The 17952-nt window shown below is 36.0% G+C and overlaps 1 protein-coding gene across 2 annotated transcripts in view; it reads left to right on the forward strand.

The window, feature by feature from the left end:
• Window positions 1-17952, forward strand: part of CFAP58 (cilia and flagella associated protein 58) — a 134787-nt gene that overhangs the window by 105624 nt on the left and 11211 nt on the right. Inside the window, exon 16 of one of the 2 annotated variants that reach the window (XM_077125958.1) lies at window positions 13994-14062. The exons of the other annotated variant lie outside the window; for it this stretch is intronic. Within the exon in view, the coding sequence (XP_076982073.1) occupies window positions 13994-14047 (54 nt within the window). The 3' untranslated portion in view covers window positions 14048-14062. The remainder of the gene's footprint in view (window positions 1-13993; window positions 14063-17952) is intronic. 2 annotated transcript variants of the gene reach the window in all.

Consider the following 17952-nt stretch of genomic DNA (forward strand, 5'->3'; position numbering starts at 1 on the left):
TCATCTGCCTGACATTCAAGACACACAGAGTCCTCCTTTCTAGTCTAGTAAGGTAGTCTTTATGATCTGTCTCCTTAGCCCGTACTGTAAGTGCTAGCCAAATCTGATTACTTACCGAAAGTCTTTATGCTCTTACTTCCCCACCTCTTTTATGCTCTTACTTCCCCACCTGTATGCCTTTATCGGTACTGTTCCCTTCTCTCACTCTCCCCCTACTATAAAAAACAGAAAAGGTCATGGTTGGGTAGTGGTTAAGAGCGAGGATGCCTAGTTTTCCACACATAGGTTCAAATTTTGATTCTGCCTTTTTCTGGTTGTTTTATTTGGGTAAGTCATTTACACTTCTGAGCCTTAACTGCCTCATCTGGAAAACAGGAATAAGAACAGTCAACTTTGAGGCTTGTTATGATGAGTAATTCGAATGACATGCATTGGACTTAGCACCACGCCTGCTGGTATCCACAACACATATTCTATAAATGAGAGCCTGCTGCTGCTGCTCCTGTTACTTGTTTCCAGTATTCTTTGTCCAGGCCTTTCAAGTTTGTGAGATTGTGCAGGAGGTGAAGGTTTTCATAACATAAAAATAATTAGTAACAAACCTGCTACTCATTTGACTATTCCCCACTCACACATCACTCCCAGCATCACAGGACTAACTCCTGCCCATCTTGACGTCATTGATCTCTCTTTTTCAGTAGGGTTGTCCAGTGTTGTTACTGTCTAATAATATAATGCAAAGCAATTGTCACATAAACTGTAAACTTTGCAGAAGATGCCAGATATTATGAAGCCAATGAAAGTAATGTTTGAAAAAGTGTTGGAATCATATACAAAGGCAATGGCAAATCAGGATCTGGCAGAATAAGAAAAAAATGAACAAGTATAAGTGCAGGTACCTCAAATGAGAATGTTTTAAATATCAAAGGATTGAAAAAGAAATCACAGAAAATTAATGAAGCCTTTGAATATCTCTGCTAAAAGAAATCTTTTAAAAATAATTGGTCAGGGCAGACAATAGTGGCTTAGTGGCAGAGTTCTCACCTGCCATGCCAGAGACCTGGGTTTGATTCCTGGTGCCTGCCCATGCAAAAATAAATAAATAAATAAATAAAAAACCACAATTGGTCAGAGTTCTTAAATAAGATACAAAAAGCATTAACCCCAAGAGGCTGTTTTTCGTATATACATATAACCTGATGTTTAGAGATAAGAACAAAACCAGTCAGGTTGGGCTTAAAGTAATTCAGAGCACTGGGGTATGGAAGACAGTGTGTATATTTTAGAACCACACATACTCTTTGAAACCAAAGGAAGAAAGGTTTATTTGGTCTAGAATTGAAATTTTTTGTAGCGCATAATCTAATTCAACCGATCTGTATAGCTCATTTGAACAACCGAAACACAGGGAACCCAGAATAAGAAAGAGTTCCTTTAGTGCTATTAAATTATTGTAATACCTGCATACATCCTCCAGTATGTTAAGCAGATAATCAAAAAGTATTGACAAAGCCCATTGAGAGATCGGAGAAAGAATATGGAACTATTAAATCTTCCCATCAGGGAATCCCCTGATACTGTGTCAAACTTTAGGGACACCCAAATCAATAGGCCATGCCCTCAGTTCTGAGGCTTACTCTTCTGAAGCTTATGTAGGTAGTGAAGAAGCTTAGACTACTGACAGGCATGCCTAAGAGTTACTTCTGGAGGACCTCTTTTGTTGTTCAGATGTGGCCTCAATCTCTCTAAGCCTAGCTCTGCAAGTGAAATCATTTCCTCCCTGCTACATGGGACATGACATCCAAGGGTGAAAGTCTCCTTGGCGACGTGGGAGATGACTCCTGGGAATGAATCTGGCCCTGGCACTGTGGGATCAACAATTCCATCCTGACCAAAAGGAGGAAAAGAAGTGTAACTAATGAAGTATCATTGGCAGAGAGAGTTCAAATAGAGTCCAGTGGCTGCTTTGGAGAGGTTGCTCTTATGCAAACTTCAGTTAGACATTGCTACCAATTATAACCTGCCAAACCCCAACCAAGACCATTTCAGCCAATCCTAAAGAACACTTAGGGCAATATATAAGATTCCACAAGGTTCCATGCACTAGAGTAACTTTCCCGAAACCTTTAACCTCCAGATGGGTCCTTGGACCAGATAAGTCCTGAAACCTAGAGGGCCCAGCCTCTCCAGAATGTCAGATAGTTCCATTTCCCTACCTCATATTAATGACATACCCTTCCAATATGAGAAATTTAGAATGGCCATAGCCCAAACACCCCTAAAGAGAGGGATGGAAAGATCAAAGTTGATGGTGTAGTTATACAGTGAAGATAGGATTTAACAAATGAATATGAATGCTGAATCGTTAAATTGGTATCTCTTTTAGTCTCTACTATCTTAGAGCAGCTAGAAGTAAAAACCTAAAATTATGGAATTGTAACCCATGTCAAACTCTGAAATATGTTCTACAACTAATTGTGGTGCTGTGGTTTGAAATTTATTGCTTTTTTGTATATATGTTATTTTGCACAAAAAAAAGAAGGAAAAAAGTTGATTGTGATGATAAAAAATATTTATTCCTTCTAGCCTCCTATATTCTGGAGTAGCTAGAAGGTAAAATCTGAGAGGATCGTATGGTAGCCCATGACAAACCCTGGGCTCTGTCCTGTAACTACTTGTTGAAGAGTCCTTTGAAAACTGTTGCTTTTGTTTTTTGGCTTTGTATATATGTTATACTCTACAATAAAAAAGTTAAAAAAAGCATAACCATAAAAGACATTTTGGCTAAATCCTGAGAATGTCTCATTCCCAAAAGAAATCATAAAAAAGTAAGGCACAAAGTTTATTTATCTTTACATATCTAGACTATATAAATGATTACAAATCAATAAGAAAAGACAATCCAGTAGAAAAATAGGCAGGTAATTTATGTAAACAGGCATTTCTCAGAAGAGAAACCACAAATGATAAGTAAACATTATCTTGTAGTCAGAGAATTGAAAAATAAGACCACACTGAGAAGCCATTTTATCATTTCTACAGGAAAAATGTTAAGATATCTGTATTAGGTACCTGTTGCTCTGTTACAAATTGTCACAAACTTGGACGCTTAAAACAGCACACATTTATTGTTTCATAGTATCTATGAATTGGAATCTGGGCATAGTTTAGCTGGATCCTCTGCTTGTTTGACAGTACTACGCAATGGCAAGGATGAAGATCAATGGAAATTTTTATACAATGCTTTGGAAAAGAATTTGACATTATCCTGTAAAGTTCGATATTCACATATTTGTAAGATGCAGCAATTCATGCAAGACTTGTATTTGTGGGCTAGAAAATGTACAGGAATGTGCACAGCAACAGTATTCATCAAAACAAAACTCTGAAAGTAAGCCAAATGTCCAGCAACAGGAGAGTGGACAAATTGTGGAATTTTTACCCAGGAAAATGTCAAATGAACTACATAAACAGAAACGCATGACAGTGTTGATACATCATAGAACCATAGATGTTGAATTAAATAAGCAAGTTTCAGAAACTAGATATACTTAGATATGTAAGTCTCAAAACAAAGCAAATATAAATAATAGATCTACAATAAGATTGTATGAAAAAATCAAGGAAATGATAATAACAGGATTCAGAATAGTACTTATCTTGGCAGGAGGTGGCAGGAATGGGATGAAGAAGTTCAGAGGTAGCTTCAAGGTATTGATAATGTTCTATTTCATAAGTTGGATAATGGGTTCATGAGCATTTATTTTATTACTCTTCATATATATAAATGTTACATATTATCTTTTGTATAATCATTACTTAATAAGAAAATATTGTATTGTGGAAGTTAGGCATGAAGGAAGTAAAATTATATTTTAATATAGTATTAGGCATGTCAAAGGCTATAATAAATATTTGATTAATTCTGTGTGTTCTAATAATTAATATACTTCATATGTAAATTTTGTTAGTTATAAGAGAAATTAAATTTCTTTTTATGAATTTTAGATTTTCAAGAAAATTCTCCAACTTTGTTCTTACAATTTATTATGAAAATTCGGTTGCTATTTTAAGTGGGTCAACTTCAAGTGGCCTTAATCCATTTGTCTTTTGATAATGAAGCCATTCTCTGACCCATGGGTATTAAAATAGTAAAAAAAAAATAGCTATTTTTACTACTATTACTACTTCTGACAAGATCCATTTGAAATATTTCCCTCTCTATGAACTCTGCCTGGTCTACCAAATGTATATCATCTCTACTTTTGAACCATCCCACACATTGCACCATATTCCTGACACCTGTTTGGGAACCTGATATTACTGTTTTGTTTTAGAATAGCTTAGCTATTTGCTTTTTCTCAACTTCATCCTTGGAGTTTACTCTAAGGTTGGACCTTGGTCTTTATTTTTTTCATTTTAAACAGTTTTATTCCCACATCATACAATCCAACCTAAGAAAAATATCAATGGTTCCCAGTATAATTATAAAGCCATGACTTCGCCACCACCGTCTATATGAGGACATTTCCTTTTCTTCTACAAAGAATCCCATACTGCTCCCCCATATCTCTTACTGACATTTAGTTTTGGCCTATTGCCTTTGTTACAGTCAGTGGAAGCATATTACGATGTTACCATTAACTACAGACCCTAACTTGCATTGATTGTATTTTTTCCTGTATACCATCCCATTTCAATACTTTGCAATGTTGACGTTCATTTATTCTCCTTCATGCAAAAAATAGTCTTATATTTGTATATTTAATCACCATCATTGTCCACTCTAGGCATTCCTAAGTTATACCACCTCAGGTTATATCCTCTATCGTTGCTTCTGGTGTCATACATGCCCCCAGCCCTTCTCCCTCAAACATACTCACATTCAGCTTCATTCAGCGAACCTACTGTATTACCATCAGATAGTATTGTGCTGTTTCTGAATCTTTATAATCATTTCTGTTGCACATTTTGTACTCTTTCAGCACCAAATGCCCAATCTCTACCCTCTTTTTATCTCCTGGTAACCTGTGTTCTGTAACTGTCAAAGTTCACTCATTAATGTTAGTTCATATAAGTGAGACCATACAATACTTGTCCTTTTGTTTCTGGCTAATTTCACTCAGCATAATGTCCTCAAGGTTCATCAACATGGATGAAGCATGTTTATCCATCCACGTTTCATGACTTTATCCTGTCTTACAGCTGTGTAATATTCCATTGTATGTATATACCACAGCTTGTTTAGCCACTTATCTGTTGGTGGACATTTGGCTATTTCCATCTCTTGGCAATTGTGATAATGTTGCTATAAACATCAGTGTGAGAATGTCTTTTGTATTCTTGCCTTCATTTCCTCTGAATATATACCTAGTAATGGGATTACTGGATCATATGGCAATTCTATACTTAGCTTTTGGAAGAATGGCCAAGCTGCTGTACAGAGCTGTTGCACCATTCTACATTCCCACCAAGAATGAATAAGTGTGCCTTTCTCCCTATCCTATCCAGCACTTTTTCTTTTCTGTTTTTTTGATAATGGCCATTCTAGTGGTTGTGAGATGATATCTCATTGTGGCTTTGATTTGCATTTCCCTAATAGCCAGTGATGTTGAGCATCTTTTCATATGCTTTGATTTCCTCTTCTGAAAAGTATCTGTTCATTTTTTGCCCATTTTTAAATTGAGTTGTTTATCGTTTTGTTGTTGTTATAGAATATCCTTATATATTCTGGATATTAAACCCATATCTGATATGTGGTTTCCAAATATTGTCTCCCATTGCATATGCTGCATTTTTACTTTCCTGACAAAGTTCTTTGAAGCACAAACATGTTTAAGTTTAAACATGTTCAAACATGTTTAAGTTTAAACATGTTCAAACATGTTTAAGTTTAAACATGTTCAAACATGTTTAAGTTTAAACATGTTCAAACATGTTTAAGTTTAAACATGTTTAAGATCCCATTTATCTATTTCTTTTTCCATTGCTTTTGCTTTGGGCGTAAGGTCTAGGATACCACCTCCTATCACATGATTTATAAAATATTTCCCCATATTTTCTTCTAAAGGTTTTATAGTCTTAGCTCAAATGTTAGGTCTTTGATTCATTTTAACTTGATTTTGTATACGGTGTGAGATATGGATCCTCTTTCATTCTTTTGCATATGGATATCCAGTTGTCCAAACATGATTTATTGAAGGGGCTGCTCTGTCTCAGTTGGATTGGCTTCACCACCTTGTCAAAGATCAATTATCTGTAGTTGAGAGGGTCTATTTCTGAACACTCAATTTGATTCCATTGATCAGTGCGTCTGCTTTATGCCAGTACCATGCTGTTTTGACCACTGTAGCTTTGTAGTATGCTTTAAAATCAGGTAGTGTGAGACCTCCCACTTCATTTTTCTTTATGAAGATATTTTTAGCTATTTTGGGCACCTCCCCTTCCAAATAAATTTGGTTCTTGTTTTTTCTGTTTCTACAAAGTAAGTTGTTGGGATTTTAATTGGTATTACATTGAATCTATAAATCAATTTGGGTAGAGTTGACATCATAATTATATTTAGTCTTCCAATCCATGAACATGGTATGCACTTCTGTTTATTTAGGTCCTCCATGATTTCTTTTAGCAAGTGCTTGCAGTTTTCCATATACTTGCCTTTTGTGTCCTTAATTAAGTTTTTCGTAAATGTTTTATTTATTTGGTTGCTATTGTAAATGGATTTTTTTTCTTAATTTCCTCCTCAGATTGCTCATTGCTAGGTATAGAAACATTACTGATTTTGAGGGTTGATGTTGCACCCTGCCACCTTGCTGTACTCATTTATTAGCTCTAGAGTTTTGCTGTAGATTTCTTTGGGATTTTCAACATATAGTATCATGTTGTTTGCAAACAGTGAGAGTTTTACTTCTTCCTTTCCAATTTGGATGCCTTTTATTTCTTTTTCATGTCTAATTGCTCTGGCTAGAATTTCCAACACATTGTGAATAACAGTAATGACAATGGGCATCCTTCTCTTGTTTATGATTTTAGAGGGAAAGCTTTCAGTTTTTCTCCATTGAGTATAATGTTAGCTGTGGGATTTTCATATATTCCCTTTATCATGTTGAGGAAGTTCCTTTTATTCTTATTCTTTGAAATGTTTTCATAAAGAAAGGAGGTTGAGTTTTGTCAAATTTCTTTTCTGCCTCACTCGAGATGATCATGTGGTTTTTCTGCTTTGACTTATTGATATGCTATATTACATTAATTGATTATCTTGTGTTGAACCAACCTTGCATACCTGGAATAAATCCCACTTGGTCCTGATGTATAATTCTTTTAATGTGTTATTGAATTCCATTTGCAAGTATTTTGTTGAGGATTTTTGCACCGATATTCATTAAAGAGATTGGTCTGTAATTTTTTTTTCTCATAGTATCTTTATCTGGCTTTGTTATTAGGATGATGCTGGCTTTATAGAATGAGTTAGGTAGCTTTCCCTTCAATTCTTTTGAAGAGTTTGCCAGGAATGGTACTAATTCTTTCTTGAATGCTTGGTAGAATTCACGTTTCTATTTTGGGAGCTTCTTGATGACTGATTTAATCTTTTTACTTGTGATTGGTTTCTTCAGATTGTCTATTTCTACTTAAGTCAGTGTTGGTTGTTTATGCCTTATTAGGAAGTTAGCCATTTCATCTATGTTGTCTAGTATTTTAGCATACGGTTACTCATAGCATCCTCTCATTATCTTCTCTATTTTTGCATGGTTAGTGGTTATGTCTCCTCCTTCATTTTCATTTTATTTATTTGCATACTTTCTGGGTTTTTTATTTGTTTGTTTTTTTGTCAGCCTAGCTAAAGGTCCATTGATTATACAGATTTCTCAAAGAACCAACTTCTGGTTGTGTTGCTCTTCTCTCTTGTTTTCATATTCTTAATTTCATTTACTTCTGTTCTCATCTTTGTTGTTTCTTTTCTTTGGAGTTTGCTGTTCTTTCTCTAGTTCTTCAAGTGATCAGTTAATTCCTAAATTTTTGCTCTTTCTTCTTTTCTCATATAGGCATTTACGGCAAGAAATTTCCCTTTTGCCTTTGCTGCATCCCATAATTTTTTTTTTTTTTTTTGTATGGGCAGGCACTAGGAATCAAACCCAGGTCTCTGGCATGGCAAGCGAGAATTCTGCCACTGAACCACCATTGCACTGCCCTTCATTTCATAAGTTTTGATGTGCTGGATTTTCATTTTCATTTGTCTCAAGATATTTACTGATTTATCTTGTAATTTCTTCCTTGACCCACTGGTTGTTTAAGAGTATGTTGTTTAGCCTCCAAATATTTGTAAATTTTCTGGCCCTCTCCCTATTATTGATTTCCAACTTCATTCCGATATGACCTGAGAAAATGCTGTGCATAATTTCAGTCTTTTTTTTTTTTTTTACATGGGCAGGCCCCAGGAATCGAACCCGGGTCCTCGGGCATGGCAGGCAAGCATTCTTGCCTGCTGAGCCACCGTGGCCTGCCCCAATTGCAGTCTTTTAAAATTTATTGGGATTTGCTTTGTGACCCAGCACATGGTATGCCCTTGAAAATGATCCATAAGCACTTGAGAAAAATATGTATCTTGTTTTTGTGGAGTGTAATGTTCTGTAAATATCTGTTAAATCTGGTTCATGTATCATATCATTCAAAATCTCTGTTTCCTTATTGATCCTCTGTCTAGATGTTCTCTCCATTGATGAGAGAGCAGAATTGATATCTCCAACTATTATAGTAGCAATATCTACTTCTTTCAGTGTTGTCAGTGTTTGCCTCATGTATTTTGGGGTACTCTGGCTTGTTGCATAAATATTTATGATTATTATTTATTCTTGTTTAAGTCTTCCTTTTATTAATATGTAGTGTTCTTTGTCTCTTTTAGTTGCTTTACATTTAAAATCTAACATGTCAGATATTAATATAGCTACCTCTGTACTTTTCTAGTTGTTGTTTGCATGGAATATCTTTTCCCAGCCTTTCACTTTCAACGTAATTAGTCCTTGGGTCTAAAGTGAGTCTCTTGTAGACAGCATATAGATGGGTCCTGTTTTTCAATCCATTCTGTCAGTCTATGTCATTTGATTGGGTAGTTAATTCATTAACATTTAATGTTATTACTGTAAAGTCAGTACTTTCTTCTGCCATTTTGTCTTTTAGATTATAGATCATACCTAATTTTTTTCTCTTTTTTGACCTTACTGATAGTCTTCATTTCTGCACTTCTCCAGGCCTCTCTCTCCTGTCATAGGGCTCCCTTTAGTATTTCTTGTAGAGCCAGTCTTAAGCCACAAATTCTCTCAGTGACTGTTTTTCTGAAAAATATTTTAATCTCCTCCTTGCTTTTTTTTTTTTTTTTTTTTTTTATGGGCAGGCACTGGCAATCCAACCCAGGTCTCTGGCATAGCAGGCAAGAATTCTGCTGCTGAGCCACCATCGCATCACCCTCTCCCTTGTTTTTTGAAGGACAGTTTTGCTGGGTATAGAATTCTTGGTTGGCAGTTTTTATCTTTCAGAATCTTAAATATATCATACCATCCTTCTTGCTTCCATGGTTTTTGCTGAGAAATCCACGCATAGCCCTATCAAACCTCCCTTTTATTTGATGGATTGCTTTTCTCTTGCTGCATTCAAAATTCTCTCTTTGTTTTTGACATTTGACAATCTGAATAGTCTATTTGAATCTTCTAATTGGAGCATGCTGCAATTCCTGGATCTGAATTTCATGTCTTTCCCAAGAGATAGGGAATTTTCAGTGATTATTCCTCCATTAGTGTTTCTGTTCCTTTTCCCTTTTCTTCTCCTTCTGGGACACACAGAACATTTATATTCATGCACTTTATGTTGTCATTCAGTTCCCTGAGACCCTGCTTATATTTTCCCTATCTTTTCTTTTGTGCTTTGGATTTCAGATGTTGTGTCCTCTAGTTCACCAATCCTTTCTTCTACCTCTTCAAGTCTGTTATTGTAGGTGTCTATCGTTTTTTAAATCTCATCTATTGTGCCTTTCATTCCCATAAGATCTGAAATTTTTTTTTCAAACTTTTGCATTCTCCTACCTTTGCCCAATGTCTTCTTTACAGCCTTCATCTCTTTTTTAAAATTTATTTATTAATTAAAAAAATAAAATAAAACAACATACATAATCAGTAATTTACAATATCATCACTTAGTTGCATATTCATCATTTCTTAGAACATTTGCATTAATTCAGAAAAAGAAATAAAAAGACAATAGAAAAAGAAATAAAACAAACACAAGAAAGAAAAAAAAAGATTATACGTACCATACCCCTTCCCCCTTGCTTTCATTGATCACTAGCATTTCAAACTAAATTTATTTTAGCATTTGTTCCCCCTATTATTTATTTTTATTCCATATGTTCTACTCCTTTGTTGACAAGGTAGATAAAAGGAGCATTAGACACAGGGTTTTCACAATCACACAGTCACATTGTGACAGCTGTACCATTATTCAATCATCCTCAAGAAATATGGCTACTGGAACACAGCTCTACATTTTCAGGCAGTTCCCTCCAGCCTCTCCATTACATCTTGAATAACAAGATGATATCTACTTGATGCATAAGAATAACCTCCAGGATAACCTCTCGACTCTGTTTGGAATCTCTCAGCCATTGACACTTTGTCTCATTTCCCTCTTCCCCCTTTTGGTCGAGAAGATTTTCTCAATCCCTTGATGCTAAATTGCCTTCATCTCTTTTGCCTTATCTTCCCTCAGCTCCCTGATCTAATTTTTTTGGTGTGATTTTGCATGTCTGTTTGAGCATCTTTAATTAGTTGTTTCAACTCTTGTATCTCATTTGAAATGTTGGTTTGTTCCTTTGACTGGGCCGTATCTTCCATTTTCCTAGTATGACTCATTAGTTTTGCTGGTGTCTAGGCATTTGACTTCCTTAATTAGTTTATTCTGGAGGTTGTTTTCACTCTTTTACCTAGAGTTTTCTTGTTCATTGGCTTTGTTCTCTCTCTGTTTTCTTTTTCTTTTTTTTTTTTTGGCACTCAATTTAACTTATTCTAAAACTCTAGCATAGGTTCTATTTGTTTAACTGATCAGAATTTTTCAGTTCTTGTTTTTCTGATTCTTGCCCCACCTATATGGAACATTTTTTTGCAGAGGGTTTCCTTGGATATGATTGACCCCAGTCAGATTTTCCGAGACCAGACAGATCCACATCTCAGGAGGTGGGTAGAATCAGTGTCAAGTTTCCTGGAGTGTGAGACCCAGCAGGTTTTCAGACTTTTCTGTGAACCCTCTACACTCTGTGCTTTTCCTGTCCTTCCTAGACTGTGGCACTTGTCTGCCTGCAGCTTTCCACCAGAATAAAGTGATGTGGTACCTTTAATTCTCAGCATCCTGACCCTGCCAGTGGTATATTTGAGACTGAGACTGAGGTAGGAGGTGGGCTTAGGTTGCTCCTGTTTTCCAGCCCCTGTGGCCTGAATTCTCTGAAAGAGGTCCTCCATGTGAGCTGAGCCCCTCCCCCCCACTTTTTTGGAGGAAGATACCCCATTTAGGGAATTATCCTTCCAATTCACTTGACTAGTTACTTTGTCTTTCAGACATGCCTTAATTCTGCTCTTGCCTGGTGCAGTACTGAAGCCTGAGAGTGGTCATAGTTCTATCTAATGAGCTTTTAATAAAAGAAAAAAATAAAAGAAAAAAAAAAAAAGAAAAGAAAAAGAGGAAAAGAGCCTTTTCAGAGCCAGACTCCAGTTCCCTGGGTTTTCCAATCCAGAGCTGGAGTTGTTATACAGCTCTGTCTATCCCCAGGCTCTTTGTGGCCCCTTTTCTTGGGGCCTAGTCCTTTTCCAGTATTTTGTACTGTCCAACTCAAAAGCCTCTTTTGCTGTTCGTTTGTTGTTTTTCTCCATTAGCCCTGCCCGCTCTCTGCTGGGGTGAAAACTCCTGTTTCCTTTAATGTTTACTCCAGGTTTATCTGTGGTTAGGGCCTGTTTTCACCAGTTCGAATAATAATGTGTTATTATTCCACAAATGGAACTTGGTTGAACTACCTTCCTTGCCCCTAGTAGGGTCTATTTCATTTTCGCTCAGGAACCAGCCTGCTGTACCTTTGGGGGAGGGTCACTGGCCTCCGCATCTTAGGACACTTGCATTTTTGTGCAGGATCTCAGCTGTTCCATGCATGCCAGACTAGTGTATGATGTGTGTCCAGTCATTGAAGTTCCCTAAACACTTGTTCCATACAGTTCCTGGCTATTTAGTAGCTGCTCTGAAAGATGAAGTAAATTCCACACCTCATTACACCGCCATCTTGCCTTGCCTCCCTTACTTATCTTTATATGAAACTAGCTAAATGATATGCACAGTACTGGTTCTAATAAAACTTAGCTGGCTTGAACGTCTCAGAATGTATTTCATTGTAGACTTTAAGGATAAAGTCAACACTGTCATTACTTAATATGTGCAAATTCCTCATACACTTAAGCTACTTAGCGAAGTTGCAAAGGCAGAACAAGCATACAGCTTTGGTAATGAAGTTCAAGTTAATGTAGGAATTACATTCTTATATAGGATTTTACAAACATTTTGGAGTTAAAATCCTTTGCAAAAAGATCTCTCAAGAAAGTTTACTGGTATCAAAATGCACCTGAAGCATTTTTCCTGTTATAAAAATGGCAAAGGCAAGCACATGCAAATTTCTCATGTGCCTCATAAAACACTTAATCATCTACATCAGAAACTAAGTACCACTATCTAACCAACTAGTTCCATGCTTATAAGGAACTTGGCTGAATAATTCTGTTTCATCCCCATTTCCAGTTTCTCCCATCCTCTCAAGGGTGCTTTACCATTTCATGACATCATAAACAAGATGGGTCCAGATTTCAGTTTAGCTGACATTTTCGTTATAAAGCCAATAAACAGGAAAGCCCCAAGGTATTAACCATTAGTTTTTCCTTTTCTAAAGCTGTATAGAAATGCAATATGTGTACAGAGTTTCTAATTTATTTTCTACTAATGAAAGCAGGCATTTTCTAGATAAATTAGGCAGTGTTCTGAAGTTGCCTTTGTATGTGGAGATAAGAAAATTTGTCTAAAATTTTAAAATTGGCTTTAGTCCTTTGTTAAGAGTTATGGATGAGGTAGGGGAATGGAAAAAAGAACTGAAAACAAGCAAAGATCTTGGTAAAAATGTGTTGCATTTAGTTTTAGTCATAAAAAGTGTTAGGTGTACAATTAGAATTTGTGTATTTATGAAAGCTGTTTAAAAAGTCAACATATTATTTAGTCAAGGAATGTAGTTTAAGAATTATAACTGCATTTTCATAATTATAGGCATCAATAAGTGCATGTACATACAATTTGAGTTTTAAGATACAATTAATTTAAATACATTTGAAAACCTTATAAATTTTAAAATGTTTTGAACCCCCCTTGAACCATCAAAAAACATGTATAAATATTTAACTGAAAGGTTAATATCTGTAAATCAGGCAATTTCCTGAGTTATAAGCACAATGAAAATAATTTAGTCTAAGATTAAGAAACTTACAGCACCTATTCACTACGGAGAGTTATACAAGCTCTGCTACCTGGAAGATGTTATTCAATGGTCTAATTCAAGTAAAAGTTCTCAACACAGATATATCAGTACCTTATTGTGGTATACTACTAAAATATGATGAGCATAGCTTGCTGATAATATAAACTGTAATCGACAAAATTACTAAGCACCAAGAATGAGTAAAGCACAGTAGTTGATGTGAGATATGTATGGGGAGATAATTATGACTTGGACCTTAAAGATTCATAGTTTAGTTGGAATAAAAGAATGGATTCATAAAGATTAAATACTAGAATAACATAGATGACCTGTGAAGTAGACTCTCTGAGAAGTAATGCATGTGGGATTTTTTATTTTGTTTTATTTTTTGTATTTATTTGGGACTTTAAATTTTAATCATCCTTATTTTGACCCATTGGATGAGGCTAGAGTGAAGATGGTTTCTCTTTCTTTGGAGTACATGGTACCCAAGCATCTGAATGAACGACTGTTGTGCTGGTAAGTATTGATAAGTGTGTATATCTTTGGATCAGGAAGAAAGCTGCCCGTTTCACATGAGTCAACTAGTTACATGGGGTGAGGTGATTATTCCCAGCTTGCTCCCAAATGAGATGAATTGAATGCACTGATAATTGCCAAACACCTATTCAGATTAAAACAGAAAAATAGTTCCTCTCCTTCAGTTATTGCTTAGAGTAGGTGTGCTGAGAAAGAAGACGTGTTAAGATGCACGTTGAATGTTTACTACCTTCTGTTTTCAGCAGAAGATGCAAAGTAAAATATAGGGAGTATAAACAGACCATGGCTTGGCGGGGAAAGTAGATCTGTGAGCAACTCAGTTGTTTTTCCTCTGAATTGTACACAGAATAGCTCAGAGTCTTATTTGCATGGACTGTACAGAATGTACTTTTAATTTAATGTCAGATAAAATACAGATACCTGAAGTATGAGTGACTCCATATTAGAGTTTCCATTATGGGGTTACAGACTGTCATCATGTAATGACAGCATTATTTAAAGCTAATACTGTAGTTAATTTCTTACCTCTATACTAAGCCAATATAGACAATGACCTGTGCTGTTATCTTGCATAACTTGGCAGACTGTCTTGCAGCAATTGAATCCATAATCATGTCTGACAGTCTATCCAACCAAGAGAATGGGGTGTCTAGGGAGAGTATATCATTTAAATGATGTACATAGTATGGTTAACGTTTGCAAGACATACTTGGCCAAAGAGAACGCTAGACTCTTGGTGTTAATAGTCCAGCTATATTTGAGTATAGTTGTTCATAAAATAATTTCAACGAGTCAGATATACTATAAGGTAATATTACTGTGCATGGTGAACAAACAATGAATAAATAAATGCCAACCTGAAGATGCAATATTTTATTGGTGGGAAAATAATAAACTGTGATTTTCTTATGATGCTCCATTGACATATGGTGTTTCTAACCCAGTGACAAATTAATTGACTAGGTTTTAAAAGAAATGGATACAGCTTAATGAAGAAGGACAGGATATGTATTACAAGGCAGCTGGTTCTGCTACTGCTGGCTTATGGAGACAATATACATTGGACAGTTAATGAGTCTCTGTTGCATAAGATAGATTCTCTTCATAATAGAATTGCACGCTTTGTCTCTAAATAGAGGTTATTATGCACACCACTGCACAATGTTTGAAGAGCTTGGTTGGCCCTTGTAGAGGGTTAGGAGAGACATAAATTAGAAAACAACTGTACTCAAGACCTTCAATCCATCAAACACTCCATATTTATCTAAATTACTAGCATGTTCTCTCAAAATACAAATCTGTATGATGCACATGGCTAGAACGTTAATGCTGACTGGCCTTTACTTTGGTTTTATCAGTTAGGTTTTCCACTGTAAATACAGACCAAAATTCACACACATCGAAGCCTGGCAACACTTCCCAGCCTCCACTCCCTCTCCCTCAGGTTTTCAAGCATTTCATTTTCCTAGTCCCAGAAGCTTCATTTGTTATTCGTGCCAACCACCTTGTACATATAAGTTTCACTTATCCTGAGTTATTTAACTCTCAGAACTCTTTGACTTTGAATACTCAAATAGTTTTAGTGGTAAGTCTGATTACCGCTGACTCTTCCCTTTTCTCCACATTTGTGGGCCCTCACTGTTCAGTTCCTCAGTTATTCTTTGGCATAAATCCATTTCAAAGCCTTGAAAAAAAACTGCAAGTGATAGAAGAATATAGGATAAATAGCCACATTATTTACTCTGTATGTGAAGAGTGTACTTCCAGTTAGAGAACATGGGCAGGGTTCATACAGATGGTATTGATCAGGTGAAGGAGGATCTACCTCAGACACCCTCTAGCCTGGCGAAACCTGATTTCCCCTTTTGGCTTCATTCTCCTATTGATGTTGTCCTGTATGTAGTCTTTAGGAATTACATAGTTCAATTCAATCCAGATTTTTTTCAGGGTCGTACTTTTCAAGCACCAGAGGAAGGGTTGCATGGGAAAAGTGGTTCTTGAGTATATTATGACAGTTTTTTTTACTTGTTGAGGTACTTTGGGTACACCATTCACTCACTTATGAGGTGACGTAACAATATTTGCTTCTTTTAGCTTGTCTTCTCTATCTGTCTTTCTTCCCTACCTACCAAGGACAATCAAATAGAATTATGCCTGTGAAACATTTCAAGGTTCTTGGAGTAAGATAGTATTTTCCATTTAAGCCATTATTTTATCTCAGTCCATACTGTCTCTTCCTCATCAGTGTGGGGTTTGTTACTTTTCACGTCTACCCAGACTCTGGTGCAGAGAAAGGTGAGCTGAAAGAAATGGACAAAACCGTTTCAGGAGCTTCTCCACATATTTATTACCCTCTCCAAATTGAATCTTGAAACCTTGTCAGAAGTATTATTTTCCCCACAGAGCAGGCGTTAAGTGGCTATAGAAAATAAACTCACCTCCTGGTATCTTTCTCATTGCTTGCTACATCCATTTACTGTGAAGATTATATTGTAAGGTGTGACAGGAGGTATTGTACAGCAAAGGACAATCACGACTTTGTAATTCTATTTGCTCAAGTTTTCTTCTTTGGCATGGGCTTTTGGGTTTCCTTGTCATTTATGGAATTGCTTCTTAAATGGCGAGTATTACTTTTGTATGTTTATCCAGAAGCTTATTCCATCCAAGTGATTTTTTAATTGTATATACTCTTTTGTAAATAGAGTTATATTTGTAACAAAGTTTCTACTATATGGCTGGGGAGTACTACAACAAATGCTAACAATTGCTAGTTAATTAATTTTCTTCTACCTATTTTAAAAAATGACTGACAAAATCTGATTATTTGATGACAACGACTCTAGATAAAAATTAGTTTCTGTTTGGCTGAGTATTTCATTTAATGAGAGGGCTTGTACCTACCATATATTTTTCTTTCTTTATCACAACTACCTTAAGGAATAACTATGTAGAGAGACAAATGAGTAGATATACTAGTCTTTATCAAAGTTTGTTGAAATTTTTGCAGTTGAGAGAGATGAAAATCTGGAATTGAGATGTCTTAGAAATAAATCTTATGTAATATATTTAGTTCAAGGATCTGAAAACACATTATAAGCAATAAAACTTTAGCGTATGAATGGGAATTCCATATTGTTTATTACATATTGGTTAAATTAAGTTAAAAATAACTATTTACTTTGGGTTCCTAGGAAACCCTTTCTTTGAGTTCTAAAAATTTGCATATCCTAATGAAAAACTTGTTCTCAGTCCTTTTTCTCCTTCTTCTCTTTACCCCATTTGATGACACTGAGCATTCGAAATCATTCCTCCCTTGTTAAATGCCTGCCTTTTCTTGGTCTTTGGAAGATTGGATTACCCTCCCTCCTCTCTTTCTCTGGGCCTTTCTTCTTACCCACACCTTATATGCTGGTTGTTTTCCCCATATACAAAATACATTCATTCCATAACATTATCAGAGAACCTTAAACCATTTCAGTAGCAATATACATGAAATAGAAAGTTAGAAACATACAGACTCCTATCAAAATTATCCTCTGGTTTTGGACCTTTGAAAACTCATAATAAGTTATTTGCTGCCAACATACAAAGGAAGAACAGTCATAGGATACATATACCCATTTCCATAGGGAGGAAGGAACACAGGAGTCACTGGACCCCAAGGAATGTGCTTCACCCTCTCCAAGGCCTGGGGCAGCATGACTCTTCCACTATAATGAGGTGGAAGACCCAACCTCTGCCTTAGGGCAAACTCATCCTCTCAGTTGGCTTAGGTGGGTCCACTCTCCTGGCCCGAGACTTCTTGACTTCAGACCTCAGCCTTCATAGTTTTGCCTCTGAAGTTATTTTTCCTCCAGTGTGTCCCTTCT

The sequence above is a fragment of the Tamandua tetradactyla genome, chromosome 13, assembly GCF_023851605.1.
Source record: "Tamandua tetradactyla isolate mTamTet1 chromosome 13, mTamTet1.pri, whole genome shotgun sequence".
NCBI classification, from domain to species: Eukaryota; Metazoa; Chordata; class Mammalia; order Pilosa; family Myrmecophagidae; genus Tamandua; species Tamandua tetradactyla.